Consider the following 22,525-nt stretch of genomic DNA (forward strand, 5'->3'; position numbering starts at 1 on the left):
TCAGATTATATTATCTTGGTTTTGGATAACCTACCTACACAGAGCTGTGCAGCAGCCAGTGCAGCAGCCAATACTACATGTTTTGCAATCCAATTCATGCAGTCATCATAGTTGTATATGGGGTTCTTTAGCCATAGTAAGTTCTAACATTGCATTACCTGCAATTTGGCCTTCTCTGCCAAGAACAATAAAATGAGACAAAAACAGAAAAAAACTTTATGCAAAGTTTACAAATACACATTTAAAAAATATATATATATATTCCTTTCATGTGTGACGTAACTTAACAGTTTAGTCATCATGAACCTATTATTACGAATGGAACCTCTGAGCCTCTTAACACATCCAATGTTACATGTAAGCAGACTCAGCTTCAATTCCCTGGGCAATGAAGGCTTCAGTGAACTGGCAACACCACCCAACCCAGACGGATGGTGCAATCCTAACGGGTTGGAGTGGTGTAAAGTGCAATGACGTGAGAGCAGTTTGATACAGATGCTAGTTTTGTCAATATATTTCATACACCATGACCCCAAATGAGTAATATATCTGACAGATATACACTGAGTATAGAAACATTAAGAACACCTGCTCTTTCCATGACATAGACTGACCAGGTGAATGCTATGATCCCTTATTGATGTAACTTGTTAAATCAACTTCGATCAGTGTAGGGCAGGGATCATCAACTAGATTCAGCCGTGGGCCGATTTCTATTCTTGAGCGGATGGTCGGGGGCCGGAACATAATAACAAATCATTTGTAGCCTGCAAATTGACCGCAAGAAGCCCAGATATATTTTATTAAAACATCAATTCAAACCTTGCTTACGTTTGTATATGATCACGTCTCTCTATTATGTTTGGAAATACTTAGGTACAGATTTCCCAAATTAAAATAAATTGGAGCTGATTTCCTGGTGTTTTTTTTAATGAAAAACAATGGAAATTCAACTTTTCTTTTTCAGAAAACTTGTGGTGGGGGCAATAAAACACTGGTGTAGGGGTATGGTAGTAGGTGCCAGGCGCAGCGGTTTGTGTCAAGAACTGCAACGCTGCTTGGTTTTTCCACGCTCAACAGTTTCCCACATGTATCAAGAATGGTCCACCACCCACAGGACATCCAGCCAACTTGACACAACTGTGGGAAGCTTTGGAGTCAACATGGACCATCATCACTGTGGAACGCTTTCAACACCTTGTAGAGTGTCAAAAGCAGGGGGTGCAACTCAATATTAGGAAGGTGTCCCTAATGTTTGGGTATATATATATATATATATATATATATATATATATATATAGTGGCTAGTGAAAGTATTCAACCCCTTGGCATTTTTCCTATTTTGTTGCCTAACAACCTGGAATTAAAATAGATTTTTGGGGGGTTTGTATCATTTGATTTACATAACATGCCTACCACTTTGAAGATACAAATATATTTTTTTAAATTGTGAAACAAACAAGAAATAAGACAAAAAAACAGAACTTGAGCGTGCATAACTATTCACCCCCCCAAAGTCAGTACTTTGTAGAGCCACCTTTTGCAGCAATGACAGCTGCAAGTCTCTTGGGGTATGTCTCTATAAGCTTGGCACATCTAGCCACTGGGATTTTTTCCCATTCTTCAAGGCAAAACTGCTCCAGCTCCTTCAAGTTGGATGGGTTACGCTGGTGTACAGCAATCTTTAAGTCATACCACAGATTCTCAATTGGATTGAGGTCTGGGCTTTGACTAGGCCATTCCAAGACATTTAAATGTTTCCCCTTAAACCACTCAAGTGTTGCTTTAGCAGTATGCTTAGGGTAATTGTCCTGCTGCAAGGTGAACCTCCGTCAAAGTCTCAAATCTCTGGAAGACTGAAACAGGTTTCCCTGAAGAATTTCCCTGTATTTAGCGTCATCCATCATGCCTTCAGTTCTGACCAGTTTCTCAGTCCCTGCCGATGAAAAACATGGGATGGTGTTCTCGGGGTGTTGAGAGGTGTTGGGTTTCATCTGAGTCTCATCTGACCAGAGTACCTTCTTCCATATGTTTGGGGAGTCTCCCACATGCCTTTTGGCGAACGCCAAACAAGTTCGCTTATTTTTTTCTGGCCACTCTTCCGTAAACCCCAGCTCTGTGGAGTGTACGGCTTAAAGTGGTCCTATGGACAGATACTCCAATCTCTGCTGTGGAGCTTTGCAGCTCTTTCAGGGTCATCTTTGGCAGCTTCATTAAATAGTACCCGCAAAACACCAGTCTCAACGTCAAAAGTGAAGAGGCGACTCCGGGATGCTGGCCTTTTAGGCAGAGTTCCTCTGTCCAGTGTCTGTGTTCTTTTGCCCATCTTAATCTTTTGGTTTTATTGGCCAGTCTGAGGCGTCTGTTTCTCAAACTAGACACCCTAATGTACTTGTCCTCTTGCTCAGGTGTGCACCGGGGCCTCCCACTCTTTCTCTTCTGGTCAAAGCAAGTTTTCTCCGTTCTGTGAAGGGAGTAGTACAGAGCGTTGTACGAGATCTTCAGTTTCTTGGCAATTTCTCGCATGGAATAGCTTTCATTTCTCAGAACAAGAACAGACTGACGAGTTTCAGAAGAAAGTATTTGTTTCTGGCCATCTTGAGTCTGTAATTGAACCAACAAATGCTGATGCGCCAGATACTCAACTAGTCTAAAGACCAGTTTTATTGCTTCTTTAAATCAGGACAACAGTTTTTAGCTGTGCTAACATAATTGCAAAAGGGTTTTCTAATGATCAATTAACCTTTTAAAATGATAAACTTGGAACACAGGAGTGATGGTTGCTGATAACGGGCCTCTGTGCGCCTATGTAGATAATCCATAAAAAAATAAATTCTGCCATTTCCAGCGACAATAGTCATTTACAACATTAACAATGTCTACGCTGTATTTCGGATCAACTTAATGTTATTTTAATGGACAGAAAATGTGCTTTTCTTTCAAAAACAAGGACATTTCTAAGTGACCCCAAACTTTTGAACGGTAGTGTATATAGTGGTGTATATATAAAAAAATGCTCTTCTATAATACAAGGGAAACAATGTATTCTGGGAACGAATGAAAACAAGAATGAACACAGAAGGAAAATTTAAATAAATATTCTCTCACAAAAAGAATAAAGTCAACATTTGTGTTTCCATAGTCATGGTGAAAGCATGTTGGGGAACGTTTTTGTATTGAACACAGTTCTGAGCGACATATATAGACCAGCTCTCAAAGCACTAACCTACTTCATAGTAACTAATTACTGTATATGTAAAAAAAAAAAATACATTTCCTTTTACATACAGACTGAATAAAATAATATTCATATACATAATAATTGCATGACAAAACAAGAGAGACACAGACAATGTTGAAAAGTGAATGAAATGAGTAAGAAATAAAACATACTGACAAAACAAGGCAAGGGGACCAAAGTGAATGATAAACGTGTAGCAGTTGATCCAATGCGCGCTACATCTGAAACACTTCAACTTTCTCTGTCTTTGTTTGGCACCCTAGTTCACTACTGCTGTCTCAATGTATTTCACATGTAGTTCATTATACACAACTCCACAAAGGCTCTTAATACAAAATATAAATATTCTCTATATACAGAACAAAAGCGCATAACTTTGATCAGCTGGGCATCTGTACACATTCGTGCGTACTGTCCGAGTGTATGCAGCTGCCTGGGTGTCTTTGAATCTGTTGACACCGAGTTGATGAGGATCAGAGTGTGATGATGACTGCCGTTGCCAGTTTGTTACATACATATTTCAAACATAGATGGATGGAGGGAATAGAGTTAATCACAGGTCAGCATGAATGCGAGCCATTTCACCTGAGAGATCATCAGTTCAGTTTGTAGAGGACTATATTTCTTTATACCCTTTTTATCTAACCTAAAGCCACTACGACCTCAAACATTTGTTGCCAATGTTTAGTGGAAATATTTGGGTACGACATCAAAACACTTAATTGTTTACACAGAAAAATCTTATAATACACCAGGATCCAAAAATAGAATCACATATTTGTTTTTTTCCATAGAAAATGGTAAAAATGATTCTTAGATTTCCTTACATAATACATTTTTGGGAACTCAGCTCAGAGGTCAAAGGTTAAGAATCGGAACATCAAAGAGGTCACACAGGCCTTCGGTTTCGTCCAGGTTATATATGTAGTCCTGGTCACCCGGAGGGGGAGACAGACGGAGGAGTGGAGAGAACACTAGGAAAGAGAGAGGGACATAAGAGATTAAAAGTAGTGAAGACCAATATGCCATTTTTGGCCGATACTCGATATTTTCCTTGCCAAAAAAACGTTACCGATAACCGTTATAATTTTTTTTTTGCAGCCTTAAGCATTCTAGTACAGTTACAGTTAACACACACACGAACGCAGCGGTCTAAGGCACTGCATCTCAGTGCAAGAGGCGTCACAACAGCTGTATCACATCCGGCTGTGATTGGGAGTCCTATAGGGCGGTGCACAATTGGCCCAGCGTCATCCGGGATAGGCCGTCATTGTAAATAATTATTTGTTCTTAACTGACTTGCCTAGTTAAATAAAGGTTACACACACACACCACACTGACCAAAAAGTTATTTTGTTGGCATTTACGCATGTCCCCATTACCAGTAAAACAATCAAAACCTATTTATTTCACTTACTTGCTGGGCTGTTTTGTTGTTCATTTGTTCAGTCGTTTCGTTCCCAACCAGGGAACCGTTTGGGTCTTTGCGTGTCAAAAAAGATATTTGATGTGTCAAATAAGCTTGTTGAACAATCAGGACCTGCACGTCACATAATAATTTAACGCATTCATAATTTTTTTTACGTAGTTATTACACAATCACTCGTATTTCATATATCACAACGATTCATCGATACGTATGCTATGATGCTGGTAAAGTTGTCTCGAGCATCTTCAGTGCTGGTCATAAAAAAAAGCTAGCTAGCTCGCTCATGGACGCAAACAATGTTCTTCCCCAAAAACATAGCAAAATGACAATCTGTTTCAGTAGCTATAGTTAGCTAGCTAACTACATAGCTGGGTGTCATCCTCTAAAATAACCCTACTTTATAAGACAGTTCTTATTTGATTAATGGTGGTCGGACCCATCTATGTGAAGCTAGCCACAATAAGGATTAGCCACAATTGTTGACTTTGCGGTTAGCCTTCAAAATAAAACTTTGTAATTGACAGTGATGCAAATGAATGCAAATAGTAGAATTCTGCCACTATTGAAGAGATCATGCTAAATGGGGTTGGAATGTTATATAAAATCAACTAAAGACAATTTGTTAATGTGACACAAATCTGTTGAAATCACACTGGATGTATTATACTTTAGAATTGCATTGGGGGCATACTTATTTCACTGTACAGCCTTACCTATGGATTGTGGATCAATGGCATGGGGTATCAGTCTACTCAGTGACACCCAGAGAACATTAGCATCGTAGCTCTTATTGCGGGACTCTGAAACAACTGAATTGAGCCACATTTATTGTCAACCTATGTGTATTGAACACTATTCCTGAGGAAAAAACAATACTACTTGGATGTTTTGGAGTCTGATAAAAAAATATCTTGGGTATTGAGTAGACTGATACCCCGCTGCCAATGACTGGAACGAACTGCAAAAATCTCTGAAGCTGGAGACTCATATCTCCCTCACTAGCTTTAAACACCAGCTGTCAGAGCAGCTCACAGATCACTGCACCTGTACATAGCCCATCTGTAAACAGCCCATTTATCTACCTACCTCATCTCCATACTGTATTTATTTATCTTGCTCCTTTGCACCCCAGTATCTCTACTTGCACATCTACCATTCCAGTGTTTAATTGCTATATTGAAATTACTTCGCCACCATGGCCTATTTATTGCCTTAACTTACCTCATTTGCACTCACCGTATATAGACTTTTTGTTTTCTTTTGTTCTACTGTATTATTGACTGTATGTTTTGTTTATTCCATGTGTAACTTGGTGTTGTTGTATGTGTCGAATCGCTATGCTTTATCTTGGCCAGGTCGCAGTTGCAAATGAGAACTTGTTCTCAACTAGCCTACCTGGTTAAATGAAGGTGAAAAAAACAAAACAATTCATTGATCCCCAATCCTTAGGTAAAGCTGTACAGTGCAATATGAATGTCAATACACACAATAGGCTAACTGGGAAGGTACTTTCACACAGGTGATTTCACACAGTCACAGTCCCGCGATAAGAGCTACAACATTAATATTTGCGTAAACTCTTCACAGTTGTGTTCTGTAGGTGTCACCGAGTAGACGGATACCCAATTTCATTGCTTCACATTCCAACTTTGTTTAACATTATCTAGTCTAAATATGGCAAGATTCCACCAATGAACCTTTTGCATCACTTTCAAATAGGTACTTTTATTTTGAAGGCAAACCGCAAATTCCACTATTGTGCCTAATCCTTATTGTGGCTTGTTTCACAACACATAACCCGGTCCGGTCGAGCGTCACTAGCCAGCTGCTTAGAACGTTAGCTTTGGGCAACAGGGTTAAGTAGCTGGCTAGATATTTATTTTCATGAACTGAAGTTCAATTTCAATAGGCGAACAATAAGTGGCTACCTAGCTAATACTTACTCACAAGGATTCCTAAATCATTGCTAAGAATAATGAAAATGACTGCAGTTGTAGGCTGGTTATATTGGTGCTAGCAAGGTACCAAGCTAAAGCTAGGTAGCTAAGCTACCCCAGAAGTTGCAGTCGAACAAATAATGCTTTATTACCAATGCGGTATTGTAAACACATCATTTGTGGCCGGTGTTTCCTTGTTTGCAGACCTTTTTTGTACAGACCTTTTTTGTACAGCTTTGACAGTGCTACTGATAGTAGTGGTGGCACTTGGCTTGCACGTGCAAATTCAGAACACACAACATTCTATAATAGAACTGTGTAATTTGACATGTCAAATTAAAAGCTTATTTAACGTGTCAAATAGTGTTATTTGACATGTATCTTTTTTTACACGCAAAGACCCAAACGGCGTTCCATAGTATGTCGTGAAGATAATAGCAGTGACGCTATTACTGTATAACTCCGGTAGGGCAACAGCTGAAAAATAGCGCACTTGGTAGTGTGTACCGGTGCTTGACCAGTTGGCGAAAGCCAACATCACCCATGACAGAGAATGTTTGATTGTCAAGGGCAATGAATTCCATTATCTTGCCGTTAATGGATTTCGCCTTTGAGTTGTCTCGCTGAAATGTTCTTACTCTTTCAAATGACTGCTCGATCCACACAGCAGACATTGTGGGCTAAGTTAGGAATGCTGTGTTGCACGTGTAGCGCAACATTTTATGTGGCGTCATAAGTCATGTACCTACGTTATATAGGTATGCACATCAGCTTTAACATCGGTTGACATTTTTAGCTAATATCGGCCGATTCCTATATGTTCACCGATATATTGTGCATTCCTAATTAAAAGGCAATCCTCTTTTAGTTGTGATAGGTTAAGTAAATCTTTGCTGATCCACGTCAGCAGAACTGTATACTTAAGCAAGAAGGCCTGAGGTGGTGTGGTATATGGCCAATATACCACAGCTAAGGGCTGTTCTTATGCACGTCGCAACACAGAGTGCCAGGATACAGCCCTTAGCCATGGTATATTAGCCATATACCACAAACCCCAGAGGTGCCTTCTTGCTATTATAAACTGGTTAGCAATGTAATTAGAGCAGTAAAAATAAATGTTTTGTCATACCTGTGGCAATCAGCATTCAGGGCTCGAACCACCCAGTTTATAAATGTCAACTTACCCTCAGAAGACATCAACTCCTCCAACAGGTCTGCACTCATGATCTCTACTCAGAGAGACGGTGTGAAAGAGAGAGGGAGAGATATGGGAAATGAGGATGAGGGGTTAGAATAAAGATATACAACATCTATTCTAGTATCTAAAATCTCAAATTATTGTCTATACATTGATACCATCTGCAATAGCATGTTCATACACATGTCAACTCCTTCAATAGACTTCATAATATTTTGAGGTGACCTTTACCTTTAGTCGGGTCAAACATGTCAGAAAGTTCTTTGGGGAAATACAGCACTACAAACAGAAGACAGAAAACATTAGTCACTCACTCAACAACTCCCAAAAACGATTGATACAAAGAGTGCACACACACTAAATAAACCTTGACTCTGATGTATATTTAGTAGTTATGCGATATCCCCCTTGTATGAATTTGTAGCAGGATAGAGAAGCATCATGATCTTAGGGAAACGGTAGATGACACTTACATTCTGAGGGGTCAGCCTTGATTGGTTCAAAGACTGCTGAAGAAGAAGAGCAGCCATCCAATGAGGCAGAGGACTGGAGAGGCTGGGTGTCCAACAGGGGAGTCGGTTGGGCATTTGTGTTTGTAGTGGGTGTGGAAACAGTCAGTGTGCTGGACACTGTAAAAGAAGGATGGCGATATGAGTGACATATTTTTCTGCAATTTCACTTCTACACTACATACACGTAATAACTACATTGCTCAGATAAAGACCAAATCGTACCTGCAGTGGTGACTGCCTGATTGGAAGTAGCTGTGCAGGCAGGTAAGAGTGTGGCAGGACTGGGGTTGGAGGAGTGGGCCAGAGGCTGGCTTGGCTGGGAGGGGGCAGTAGGTGCAGGTTTTGTGTTGGCAGCAGCAGCAGGCACTGGAAGGCTCTGGAGCATGTCCTCGGGTGGGGGGACGGACAGTACCACTGGAGATGGGTTGGATGGGTCCTTGTTCACAAGGAGAACCTCAATGGGTCCTGCTGAGCTCTTGAGACGGATCTGATACTTCTTCTGTCCAATCAGTACCTGCCAACAATCACTCAGTCAGACGGTCGTGGCACAGGGAAGTCCAACTCAGATTCTGTAGAGCTGCTGCGTGTAGGCCTTTGTTTCAACCCAGCACTGACACACTTGATTCATATAATTGTATAAATCGTTGTCCAGACTCCGATTCGTTTATTTTTAAAAGTAGAATTAGTGCTAGGCTGGAACAGAAGCCTGCACAACCTTGGCTGGCTACCATCCACATTGCTCCAGCCAAACTGAAGTTTCTTCTTCATAGTGAGTCTAGATTTGCCTTCCTCCCGCTATGATTTCTAGAATGCGAACACATTCGGACCGTTCTGATTGGTCCCCGATACCGAAGGGTTGGGCAAGAGCCAGCCTACATAATGACCTTATCAACTTTGATATTCTGATTGGTTAAATTTGTTGGAGACGATCCAATCGCTGATTGATTTATTTTGTACAACGGCCATTTTGAAGTCACACAAATGATTTCTAGGATTGCTGATTCAGACTGAATGTACGTAGCAATCGATAGAGAAGAGGAATTAAATTCAGGGTGTGTCGTCAGGCAATGCACAACCAGCAGCTCGCCAGAATCCAAGTTGGAAACCCCTGGTCTGAGGATGGTGAGACAGAAAGGGGAGAGTAGTTGGGTCTAACTTACCGACTCAGGTATGGGCACCTCCAGTTGTGTGCCTGTGGGAGCGCGGATCGCTAGGAGAGTGTCACCTGTGCAGGCCAGAGATGGGGTGAGCGGGATGTAAAAATTTTTAGAGGTCGACCGATTATGATTTTTCAAAGCCGATACCGATTATTGGAGGGCCAGAAAATGTCGATACCGATTAATCGGACGATTTTTTTATCTTTCTTTGTAATAATGGCAATTACAACAATACTGAATTAACACTTATTTTAACTTAATATAATACATCAATAAAATCAATTTAGCCTCAAATAAATAATGAAACATGTTCAATTTGGTTTAAATAATGCAAAAACAAAGTGTTAGAGAAGAAAGTAAAAGTGCAATATGTGCCATGTAAGAAAGCTAACGTTTAAGTTCCTTGCTCAGAACATGAGAACATATGAAAGCTGGTGGTTCCTTTTAACATGAGTCTTCAATATTCCCAGGTAAGAAGTTTTAGGTTGTAGTTATAGGAATTATAGGACTATTTCTCTCTATACGATTTGTATTTCATATACTTTTGAATATTGGATGTTCTTATAGGCACTTTAGTATTGCCAGTGTAACAGTATAGGTTCCGTCCCTCTCCTCGCTCCTACCTGGGCTCGAACCAGGAACACATCGACAACAGCCACCCTCAAAGCAGCGTTACCCATACAGAGCAAGGGGAACAACCACTCCAAGTCTCAGAGCGAGTGACGTTTGAAACGCTATTAGCGCGCACACCGCTAACTAGCTAGCCGTTTCACATCGGTTACACCAGCCTAATCTTGGGAGTTGATAGGCTTGAAGTCATAAACAGCGCAATGCTTGAAGCACAGCGAAGAGCTGCTGGCAAAACGCACGAAAGTGCTGTTTGAATGAATGCTTACGAGCCTGCTGGTACCTACCACCGCTCAGTCAGACTGCTCTATCAAATCATAGACTTAATTATAATAAACACACAGAAATACGAGCCTTCGGTCATTAATATGGTTGAATCCGGAAACTATCATCTCGAAAACAAAACGTTTTTCCTTTCAGTGAAATACGGAACCGTTCCGTAATTTATCTAATGGGTGGCATCCATAAGTCTAAATATTCCTGTTACATTGCACAACCTTCAATGTTATGTCATAGTTACGTAAAATTCTGTCAAATTAGTTCGCAACGAGCCAGGCGGCCCAAACTGTTGTATATACCCTGACTCTGCGTGCAATGAACGCAAGAGAAGTGACACAATTTCACCTGGTTAATATTGCCTGCTAACCTGGATTTATTTTAGCTAAATATGCAGGTTTAAAAATATATACTTCTGTGTATTGATTTTAAGAAAGGCATTGATGTTTATGGTTAGGTACAGTCGTGCAACGATTGTGCTTTTTTCGCAAATGTGCTTTTGTTAAATCATCCCCCGTTTGGTGAAGTCGGCTGTCTTTGTTAGGAAGAAATAGTCTTCACAGTTCGCAACGAGCCAGGCGGCCCAAACTGCTGCATATACCCTGACTCTGTTGCAAGAGAAGTGACACATTTTCCCTAGTTAAAAGAAATTTATGTTAGCAGGCAATGTTAACTAAATATGCAAGTTTAAAAATATATACTTGTGTATTGATTTTAAGAAAGGAATTGATGTTTATGGTTGGAGCAACGTGTACCTAAGCGATTATATGCAACGCAGGACAGGCTAGATAAACTAGTAATATCATCAACCATGTGTAGTTAACTAGTGATTATGATTGATTGATTGATTTATAAGATTAGTTTAATGCTAGCCAGCAACTTACCATGGCTTCTTACTGCATTCGCGTAACAGGCAGGCTCCTCGTGGAGTGCAATGTAAAGCAGGTGGTTAGAGCGTTGGACTAGTTAACCTTAAGGTTGCAAGATTGAATCCCTGAGCTGACAAGGTAAAAATCTGTCGTTCTGCCCCTGAACAAGGCAGTTAACCCACCGTTCCTAGGCCGTCATTGAAAATAAGAGTGTGTTCTTAACTGACTTGCCTAGTTAAATAAAGGTGTAAAAAAAAAAAAATATATATATTTTTATGTTTATCGGCCAAATCGGCGTCCAAAAATACTGATTTCCGATTGTTATGAAAACTTGAAATCGGCCATTCCGATTAATCGGTCGACCTCTAATTTTTCTATTAGGTAGAACAATAAAAAGGGAATGGAAGAACACAGAAAAATATAAGAGAGAAACATACCTTTGAAAGCACTACAGAGGTCTTCGTGTTTTACATAAGCCATAGTGTGCTTGTGTTAAGGGCCAAGAGTTTATTTACTACTGCAACATGAATTTAAGAGCTAAGCATTGAGCTAAAAATCTGATCACTACCATCTAAACCATCTTGGGGTGCACCTTAACCCATTTTGGCTCCTGAGTGGCGCAGCGGTCTATGGCACTGCATCTCAGTGCAAGAGGAGTCACTACAGTCACTGGTTCGAATCCAGGCTGTATCACATCTGGCCGTGATTAGGAGTCCCATAGGGCGGCACACAATTGGCCAAGCATCATCCGGGTTTGGCCAGGGTAGGCCGGCATTGTAAATAAGAATTTGTTCTTAACTGACGTGCCTAGTTAAATAGAGGTGAAATAAATAAATACAAATATCTAGTAACTAACACGCTAGATCTGCTAAGCTTAGTGACTACTAGACAGAGGGATTGTAGTAAAGGATATGGGCTGTTCTGTGAGTCGTCTGTGACGTTCATGATGCTCTGCTGGACCCAGACCCTCTGCTGATCCAACTCGTGCTCCCGCTTGTCCAGATCATCCAGCTCTGCCTTAAGATCAATGAGTTTATCGGCTATCTCCTGTGTGTTACAGCCAGGACCAACACCCCTGGGGACAGGAAACAGGTATCACAAAGAAATGTACCGTGTTGTGGTATCAACAATTTGTATATCTACTTTCACTGGAAATGTTTATAGATTTTGAAAACTATTTCAGAAATAGAGAGCACAACACGGAAGTGTTATCACTTAGCAACGAATATGGAGGAAAAAGTGGCGCTCTCGGAATGTTCAGACAGAAACCCCATTGGCACAACTCTCTAAATATGACTCTGGATAACACACACAACAGTCAACGGCAAGGCATTGGTAGGAACTAGAGGTCGACCGATTAATCGTAATGGCCGATTAATTAGGGCCGATTTCAAGTTTTTCATAAGAATCGGTATTTTTGGACACCGGTTTGCCGATATATATATATATTTTTACACACCTTTATTTAACTAGGCAAGTCAGTTAAGAACACATTCTTATTTTCAATGACGGCCTAGGAACGGTGGGTTAACTGCCTTGTTCAGGGGCAGAACGACAGATTTTTACCTTGTCAGCTTGGGGATTCAATCTTGCAACCTTAAGGTTAACTAGTCCAACGCTCTAACCACCTGCTTTACATTGCACTCCATGAGGAGCCTGCCTGTTACGCGAATGCAGTAAAAAGCCAAGGTAAGTTGCTGGCTAGCATTAAACTTATCTCATAAAAAACAATCAATCAATCATAATCACTAGTTAATTAACTACACATGGTTGATGATATTACTAGTTTATCTAGCCTGTCCTGCATTGCATATAATCGATGCGGTGCGCATTTGCGAAAAAGGACTGTCATTGCTCCAACGTGTACCTAACCATAAACATCAATGTCTTTCTTAAAATCAATACACAAGTATATATTTTTAAACCTGCATATTTAGCTAAAAGAAATCCAGGTGAGCAGGCAATATTAACCAGGTGAAATTGTGTCACTTCTCTTGCGTTCATTGCACGCAGAGTCAGGGTATATGCAACAGTTTGGGCCGCCTGGCTCGTTGCGAACTAATTTGCCAGTATTTTACATAATTATGACATAACATTGAAGGCTGTGCAATGTAACAGGAATATTTAGACTTAGGGATGCCACCCGTTAGATAAAATACGGAACGGTTCCGTATTTCACTGAAAGGAAAAACGTTTTGTTTTCAAGATGATAGTTTCCGGATTCGACCATATTAATGACCGAAGGCTCGTATTTCTGTCTGTTTATTATATTATAATTAAGTCTATGATTTGATAGAGCAGTCTGACTGAGCGGTGGTAGGTACCAGCAGGCTCGTAAGCATTCATTCAAACAGCACTTTCGTGCGTTTTGCCAGCAGCTCTTTGCAATGCTTCAAGCATTGCGCTGTTTATGACATCAAGCCTATCAACTCCCGAGATTAGGCTGGTGTAACCGATGTGAAATGGTTAGCTAGTTAGCGGTGTGCGCGCTAATAGCGTTTCAAACGTCACTTGCTCTGAGACTTGGAGTAGTTGTTCCCCTTGCTCTGTATGGGTAACGCTGCTTCGAGGGTGGCTGTTGTCGATGTGTTCCTGGTTCGAGCCCAGGTAGGAGCAAAGAGAGGGACGGAAGCTATACTGTTACACTGGCAATACTAAAGTGCCTATAAGAACATCCAATAGTCAAAGGTATATGAAATACAAATCGTATAGAGAGAAATAGTCCTATAATAACTACAACCTAAAACTTCTTACCTGGGAATATTGAAGACTCATGTTAAAAGGAACCACCAGCTTTCATATGTTCTCATGTTCTGAGCAAGGAACTTAAACGTTAGCTTTCTTACATGGCACATAATGCACTTTTACTTTCTTCTCCAACACTTTGTTTTTGCATTATTTAAACCAAATTGAACATGTTTCATTATTTATTTGAGGCTAAATTGATTTTATTGATGTATTATATTAAGTTAAAATAAGTGTTCATTCAGTATTGTTTTAATTGTCATTATTACAAATAAAAAAATAAAAATAAAAATCACCCGAATAATCGGCATCGCCTTTTTTGGTTCTCCAATAATCGGTATCGGAGTTGAAAAATCATAATCGGTCGACCTCTAGTAGGAACACAGTTAAGACACCTCTCCTTATCTGACTTCTCTTACATAAACAGACAGCTAGCACACTTGTAGTTTCTGAATGGCGAGAGGGTGCCACCCAAGATTTACTAACGGAGCCCATAACGCCATGTCCTTGACTTACTTCCACTGAATACTGTTCTTAGACTTCTTCTCAATCAGTCCGATGCCCTCAAGCACATTGGTGATGTCGTAGATGCGCCGCTTCTGTCTTACAGCTAGGGTGTCTGCTGCCTGTGGGAGAGAAAGAGTGGTCAATGTTATTTATACATCAGTGTAGAGCAGTTTGAGGGTCCATTGAACAAATCCACAGTTAAAAACAAATAGCTTGGTAGATTCTATAACGTCGAGGAAGCTTAGCTATTCATGGACTTCAAAGTTACACAAAACTGAGTGTTCTTTCACGCTTGTGTTCAACATGCACTTACAGCAATAAACATATGGCTAGTACTGATAACTACGATGGGTTAATCCTCATTACTGCTATGGGATGACATATATTCTATTGTGGTCAGTCACGCCCAGACTAAACAAAACCTAACATATTGTCAGCATAATTTAACCAATGATAATGGTGACTTGCGGATAGATTGATTTTCTAGCTACATAAAATGGTGTGTGACTCTGAACCGGGTTCGGGTTTTAACTGTTTTGCCAGATCCAGTTCATAACAACAACGTGCAGCCTTGCGTGCTTGTCTTCATTGCGGCTGCAGGGGGCAGAATATATAAAGTTAGCTGGCTAGCTTGCTGCTTAGTACCTCAACCAATGACCTCAACAGAGGAGGAGTTGAAGTAACGTTACTTGGCAACTGGCTAGCCAACTTTTCCTACATTCAGTGGACGGGCAAAGTGTAACAAACTAGGTGGTTAATTGAACTATTCAAACACATAAACAGAAAAAAAACACGACGCAACGTATCACGCTGATGGCTAACGGTAGCTTGCGAAAACCTTGAATTAGATTTACTACTAACGGTAGCTAGCCACAAGCTACATTTACATCCGCGTGCCAACAACAAAGAGTAAGGCATGCTTACTGCTTTCAGGTCTAGAACTCCATCCTTGGCCTCTTGTAGCAAAGATACAAATTTGGTTGTAAGCAATCCTAGACTCTTCTCGTGTCGACTTGGGGTTTGAGGTTGAAGCGAGTCTCCCATAGCTCCAAATTCGGTTCTTTCCGACTCCAGCTCCATCTGATTAGGAATTCTTGTTCGAATCCGTACAACAGTAACGTTAGCTAGCCGGCCCCAAACTCACTTGCTAGCTAGAAACCCCTTTTCATTCGCCGTGCTAAAGTGAGATTTATCTATATAAAATGCTTTGCATGGTACTAATTGTAGGATAATCCAATATGGTCCGGTCCAGATTATTTACCTGATAATTAAAAAAAACAGGCCTGCAAAATATTTAAACGAGCATACGGTCCGAAGCAGTTGGACACACGAGGTATGCTGGGATGGTTTGGTTTGTGAAGCCAAGGGGCCACCTGCAAAACATGAGATACTATGAAAAGCGTACACCATAAATTGTAATCGTTTTACTTGACAAGAAAGCCAACTGTTGCTAGTAAAGCATTTCGCAATATTAGATACTACCTCATCACATATGCTAAATCACAAGATCATTAAATGTTAGTTTATTATGGATTAGACTGCAAATGTGGCCCTATTTAGGGACAGTTCTATTTTCTACATACCCTAACTACTTTGATTTTACAGTCAAATAATATAATACATTTTTAGAGGATATGCTTACGCTAAATCTTTAGGATTTTACAGTTTGAGAAATGCTCAATCAATTGCAATTCATGTACCAGGAAATTAAAAATGAGAATATGTGGTGCCTATTTTGTCTGATATTACTACTTTTTTTATTGCATACTCATTGCTTTATAGACATTAAATCGCATACATGAAGAAAATCCCAGTGGTAATGACAAAAAAGTTATGGTCACGCTAGTGACAATGACTGTGTAATAAATAGAGAATTATAGATGGCAAATTCTATTTACAAGAACACTGGTTTTGTGCCAATGTGCGCATGCGTGTACGCCCATGTCTGTCACTTTGGAGAAGAGGAGCGCAGTGCGCCGTCACTGTGGTTGGATCTGAACAAGTATGTTGTGTTCGTTTGTTCTGCGCGGATATGCCTCCTCATCTTCTTCGGAAAGGTTAATAGACCCAAAAACTTTCCTCCTGGTCCACAACCCATTCTAATATTTGGGAATCTTATGAAAGACCTGGAAAAGCTAGGTCTTGTATACAACTCTATTATTATGCTATTCTTCTAACTTTCATTAATAATCAATAAGTACTTGATGTGTCAATAAGTACTTGATGTAACATGTCTCTTGGACATGAAAGGTTTATGTCGCATGTAATCTCTAGGCCAGGGCTATTAAACTATATTCTTAAATGGGCCAGATGTAAAAAAATATATATAATAATTTAATTGCAGGGATGGCGGACATTTTCCACATTCTTCGAAAGAACTGTAAAAAAGATAGGTACAACCACTAATCAAGCACTTTTCTTAAGATTAAATGTTGCTAAAAGTAATTAGGAAAGAAGTGGAGTGTGCTCAACCAATTTGAGTTGAAGTGCAACTAAAAAATGTGATCATCATTGAAAGGTCCAATATGCAGAAATCGCTCCGCCATTTCCTGGCAGCTAAATTTCTATTAGTTGGTCCAATTTCCACTGTTGAAAAGTACATAAGTAAAAATTATTTCAAATACTACTTAATTATTATTGGAGGGTATCTGTACTTTACTATTTATATTTTTGACTACTTTTACTTCACTACATTCCTAAAGATAATCATGTACTTTCTAATCCATACATTTTCCCTGAAACCCAAATGTACTCGTTACATTTTGAATGCTTAGTCTTAGCAGGTCAGGAAAATGGTCAAATTCATGCACTTATCAAGAGAACATCCTTGGTCATTCGTACTGCTTCTGATCTGGTGGAATCACTGAACACAAATGCTTCGTTTGTAAATGATTTGTGTTGGAGTTTGCCCCTTGTTATCCGTAAATACGATTTTAAAAAAAGTGCCTTCTGGTTTGCTTAATATAAGCAATTTGAAATTATTTATACTTTTACTTTTGATACTTAAGTATATTTAAAACCAAATACTTTTAATCAAGTAGTATTTTACTGAGTTACTTTCACTTTTACTCAAATATGACAATTGGGTATTTTTTCCACTGAAAACTAAGCATCTCAATAAATATCACTAAATATGTCAAATCAGGTAATGCCACTTTTAATTAATTTCCTTCGGTCATTAGATGCATTTTTTGTCACACTGCCTTCTAAGGTCAAGTCAATGGCCGTGTCCGAGAGGATCAAAATCGCAATGTATCATGCGTAAATTCTGACTGACTGACTGACTGATCTACAAATAATAATGGGTTGTTATTTGTGATGCAAGGTGATTTGTAGATCAGTCAGTCGGCAGTCGCCTGTAGTCGTTTTGATGATCTCGAGCTGGCCCTTCAGGCTCCCGAGTGGCGCAGCGGTCTAAGGTACTGCATCTCAGTGCAAGAGGCGTCACTACAGTCCCTGGTTTGAATCCAGGCTGTATCACATCTGGCCGTGATTGGGAGTCCCATAGGGTGGCGCACAATTGGCCCAGCGTCGTCCGGGTTTGGCAGTCATTGTAAATAAGAACTTGTTCTTGCCTAGTTAAATAAAATAAAAAAATGTGAGTATCAGAGCAACAACAGCTCAGCCACACAAGCTCACAGAACAGGACCGCCGAGTGCTGAAGCGCGTAACGTGTAAAAGACGTCTGTCCTCGGTTGTGTTGGTTCCACTTTTTCTGGGCTCCGTTATTTACTTAACAAATAAGGAATACTCAAAATGTGCACTTATAAATCATAACAATTTGAATCAAAATACAGCTGTAGACAGAAGTCAAAGATCAAAGATCAAACACAACTGATGTCTCTCCTGAGTTCTGTAAAATAAGAAAAGTCCAAGTTGCTTTTAATATGCTTGCAGTCAACCCCTAGTGATGTAACTGCCTACGTCAATACCTTCTACTCATGAGACCAAGCCCATGCATATACAGTTTTAAAAACTTGCAGGAGATAAAATAGTTCCAGTGTTTTCTAAGGGCTCAGCAGTAATTTTCCACTCCCCAAGTTGCTTTATAGTCTCTTATCTCTTTCACTCCCCTGCATGGTTCTGTGTCTATGAATCTCTTTTAGTCTTGAGGTGCTTTCTCACAGACACCCTGTTTTGACTGCAATAACTCACACATCTCTCAGACCGTTTCTTTATAAGAGGCAGAGACTAGAAAACAATTTTAAACCTTATAATGCATATATATATCACCAATGGACTCTGGAGCAGTGGAAACGTGTTCTCTGGAGTGATGAATCACGCTTCACCATCTGGCAGTCCAACGGACTAATCTGGGTTTGGTGGATGCCCGGAGAACGCTACCTGCTTGAATGCATATTGCCACCTGTAAAGTTTGGTGGAGGAGGAATACTGGTCTGTGACTGTTTTTCATGGTTCGGGCTAGGCCCCTTAGTTCCAGTAAAGGGAAATCTTAACACTACAGCGACATTCTAGACGATTCTGTGCTTCCAACTTTGTGGCAACAGTCTGGGGAAGACACTTTCCTTTGTTAGCATGACAATGCTCCCGTGCACAAAGCGAGGTCCATACAGAAATGGTTTGTCAAGATCGGTGTGGAAGAACTTGACTGGCCTACACAGAGCCCTGACCTCAACCCAATCGAACAACTTTGGGATGAATTAGAACGCCGACTGTGAGCCAGGGCTAATCTCCCAACATCATTGCCCGAGTTCACTAATGCTCTTGTGGCTGAATGGAAGCAATCCCCGCAGCAATGTTCCAACATCTAGTGGAAAACCTTTCCAGAAGAGTCTGTTATAGGCTGTTATAGGAGCAGAGGGGGGACCAACTCCATATTAATGCCCATGATTTTGGAATGAGATGTTCAATGAGCAGGTGTCCACATACTTTTGGTCATGTAATGTATCTTTTCTTTCTATAACAGTTTTTTTCCCCTTAAAAACATAACAATAATTTGATATGTCAATAAATACTCACCGACTCTAATAAAGTCTCCTAGGTGTCATTCTTATGGACTACGGCTCCTGCTGGAAAGAGCATCGTCGCTTCGCCCTGATGACCCTGAGAAACATTGGACTGGGAAAGCAGTCCATGGAGGAGAGGATTCTTGGGGAGATATCACACATCATTGAACCCTTGGAGAAAAGCATTGGTACGAAAGTGGAACACAGCAAAAAAATATATGTTTTGTAAGAACGTAACATATTAGACTTTTAACTGATGTCCTTATACAGATTTACCGCTTTTCTCAAAGAGAACTAACATATTTGTTATAAAAAAGTGTAATATTGTTATTTTTCCACAGAAAAATCCATGAAACAGATATGAGTGTTAGATCACTGATTGGTGAAATAATAGTTCTGACTCTTCACTTGGGAGTTTCTCCACAGCTTTACGACACAGTGCCCCAGCATGCTGCGACACATTCCCTTGCCATTCCAGAAGGCCTTTAAAAATGCAGTTAGTTGCAAACAGATGTCTCTTGGCCTTATCACTCAGCATAAAGAAACCAGGATTCCTGGGGAGGCAAGAGACTTAATTGACTGCTACCCGGATGAACTAGAAAAAGTGTGTCTGTTTTGCTTATGGGAGTTTAAGAGCTTAGATGAGAGGGATAGACCACATCATCTATTGTTATGATAAGTTAGTACTGTGCCTTCAAAATCACTGTCACAGCTGTACTCTCCCCAGCAGAGAGGAGATGATGGATCTTTTTCAGAGGCCCAACTCATATTTTACCTCCTGAACTTTCACTTTGCTGGAACAGACACCACCTCCAAGACACTGCTCACTGCATTCCTCTACCTCATGACCCATCCAGAGATTCAGGGTCTGTTTGCTTTCTTTTCTAATGTTTACATTCAAATTGTGTTTTTCTACTTCTACAGTTGTTGTAGATTATTTTGCAAGAACAATGGTGTCAGGCAATGTTGATAATCCCTTTTGACTTTAGCCCTTTTTGTGTTGTTGCCAACATCAATCAAATGTATTTATAGAGCCCTTCTTACATCAGCTGATGTCACAAAGCGCTGTACAGAAACCCAGCCTAAAACCCCAAACAGCAAGCAATGCAGGTGTAGAAGCACAGGGGCTAGGAAAAACTCCCTAAAAAAGCCAGAACCTAGGAAGAAACCTAGAGAGGAACCAGGCTATGAGGGGTGGCTAGTCCTCTTCTGGCAGTGCCGAGTGGAGATTATAACAGAACATGGCCAAGATGTTCAAATGTTCATAGATGACCAGCAGGGTCAAATAATAAAAATCACAGTGGTTGTCGAGGGTGCAACAGGTCAGCACCTCAGGAGTAAATGTCAGTTGGCTTTTCATAGCCAATCATTCAGAGTATCTCTACCACTCCAGCTGTCTCTAGAGAGTTGAAAACAGCAGGTCTGGGATAGGTAGCACGTCCGGTGAACAGGTCAGGGTTCCATAGCCGCCGTCAGAACAGTTGAAACTGGAGCAGCAGCAGGGCCAGGTGGACTGGGGACAGCAAGGAGTCATCAGGCCAGGTAGTCGTGAGGCATGGTCCTAGGGCTCAGGTCCTCCGAGAGAGAGAAAGAAAGGAAAAAAGAATGAGAGAAAAAGAGAGAAAGAGAATTAGAGAGAGCATACTTAAATTCTCACAGGACACCAGATAAGGCAGGAGAAATACTCCAGATATAACAGACTGACCCTAGACCCCCAAAATAAACTATTGCAGCATAAATACTGGAGGCTGAGACAGGAGGGGTTGGGAGACACTGTGGCCCTGTCCGACGATACCCCCGGACAGGGCCAAACAGGCAGGATATAACCCCACCCACTTTGCCAAGCACATCCCCTCCCTTTGCTCTTCTCAGAGAGGTTTCAGCAGGAAATCTCTTACCTAATGTTCTTTCTTCTTCACCTTATCTGTCTCATCTCTCTCCATGTTTAACTTGCAGGGCACTATGATCATTCCAAACCTCACCTCTGTACTGTCTGAGAAGGGTCAGTGGAAGTTTCCCCATGAGTTCAACCCCTTAAACTTCCTGAACGAGCAGGGAGTGTTTGAGAAGCCTGAAGCTTTCATGCTGTTCTCTGCAGGTGAGGGATAGAACAACACAAGGTGCATCACTGACGTTGTTGACAGCATAGGAAGTAAAGAGGTAATGCAGTTTGTTGTTGTTGCAGGGCCACAAATGTGTCTAGGAGAAGGACTCGCTCGCATGGAGCTCTTCCTCATCATGGTTACTCTGCTGCGATGCTTCAAGTTGGTCTGGCCTGAGGACGCAGGGGAACCTGACTACACCCCTGTGTTCAGTGCAACCATGTCCCCCAAACCATACAGACTGGGTGTAAGACAGAGTAAACTAGTTAAGGGGATATTCTAGACAGAGGTTAAATCGGATTGATGTTATCTAATATGTAAATTTGGGTTTACATATTTATTTATTTTTTGATTTGCGTATATGTAACAGGAAGGGGAGGACCATCCTCCTCAGTAAATTTCAGAAAAATAGTGAAAGTTATCCCTTTGAGATAAAACTATACTAAATGTATTCACGTCTCCAAATAATTGATTAAAACACACTGTTTTGCTATGAAGGTCTACAGTAGCCTCAACAGCACCTGGTAGGGTAGCGCCAAGGTGTAGCCGGAGGACAGCTAGTTTCCATCCTCCTCTGGGTATATTGACTTTAATACAAAACCTATGGGGCTCATTTTATTTATTGTATTTTTTATTTCACCTTTATTTAACCAGGTAGGCAAGTTGAGAACAAGTTCTCATTTACAATTGCGACCTGGCCAAGATAAAGCAAAGCAGTTCGACAACATACAACAACACAGAGTTACACAAGGAGTAAAACAAACATACAGTCAATAATACAGTAGAAAAATAAGTCTATATACAATGTGAGCAAATGAGGTGAGATAAGGGAGGTAAAGGCAAAAAGGCCATGGTGGCAAAGTAAATACAATATTGCAAGTAAAACACTGGAATGGTAGATTTGTAGTAGAAGAAAGTGCAAAGTAGAAATAATGGGGTGCAAAGCTAAATAAATAAA

The 22,525-nt window shown here is 40.5% G+C and overlaps 1 protein-coding gene and 1 pseudogene across 2 annotated transcripts; one reads left to right on the forward strand and one right to left on the reverse strand.

Annotated features, from left to right (window-relative positions):
* Positions 1-3,029: 3,029 nt before the first annotated feature.
* e2f4 (E2F transcription factor 4) lies at positions 3,030-15,863 on the reverse strand. Of its 2 annotated transcripts, none has more exons than XM_014125422.2 (10): positions 15,423-15,863; positions 14,508-14,617; positions 12,160-12,321; positions 11,684-11,727; positions 9,478-9,542; positions 8,540-8,831; positions 8,279-8,434; positions 8,037-8,084; positions 7,792-7,836; positions 3,030-4,215 (listed from the first exon to the last, which is right to left on the reverse strand). In XM_014125422.2, exons 1-10 carry the CDS (start codon positions 15,576-15,578, stop codon positions 4,100-4,102), a joined length of 1,194 nt encoding a protein of 397 aa, XP_013980897.1. In that variant the 5' UTR covers positions 15,579-15,863; the 3' UTR covers positions 3,030-4,099. The 2 variants fall into 2 exon arrangements, with proteins under 2 accessions (XP_013980897.1, XP_045544314.1); XM_045688358.1 differs by lacking the exon at positions 15,423-15,863 and adding an exon at positions 14,812-14,838.
* A 576-nt stretch (positions 15,864-16,439) lies between these two features.
* Positions 16,440-22,150, forward strand: LOC106561450 (vitamin D(3) 25-hydroxylase-like; annotated as a pseudogene).
* Positions 22,151-22,525: the final 375 nt, after the last annotated feature.

Source organism: Salmo salar, chromosome ssa10 (assembly GCF_905237065.1).
Source record: "Salmo salar chromosome ssa10, Ssal_v3.1, whole genome shotgun sequence".
Classification (NCBI taxonomy): Eukaryota; Metazoa; Chordata; class Actinopteri; order Salmoniformes; family Salmonidae; genus Salmo; species Salmo salar.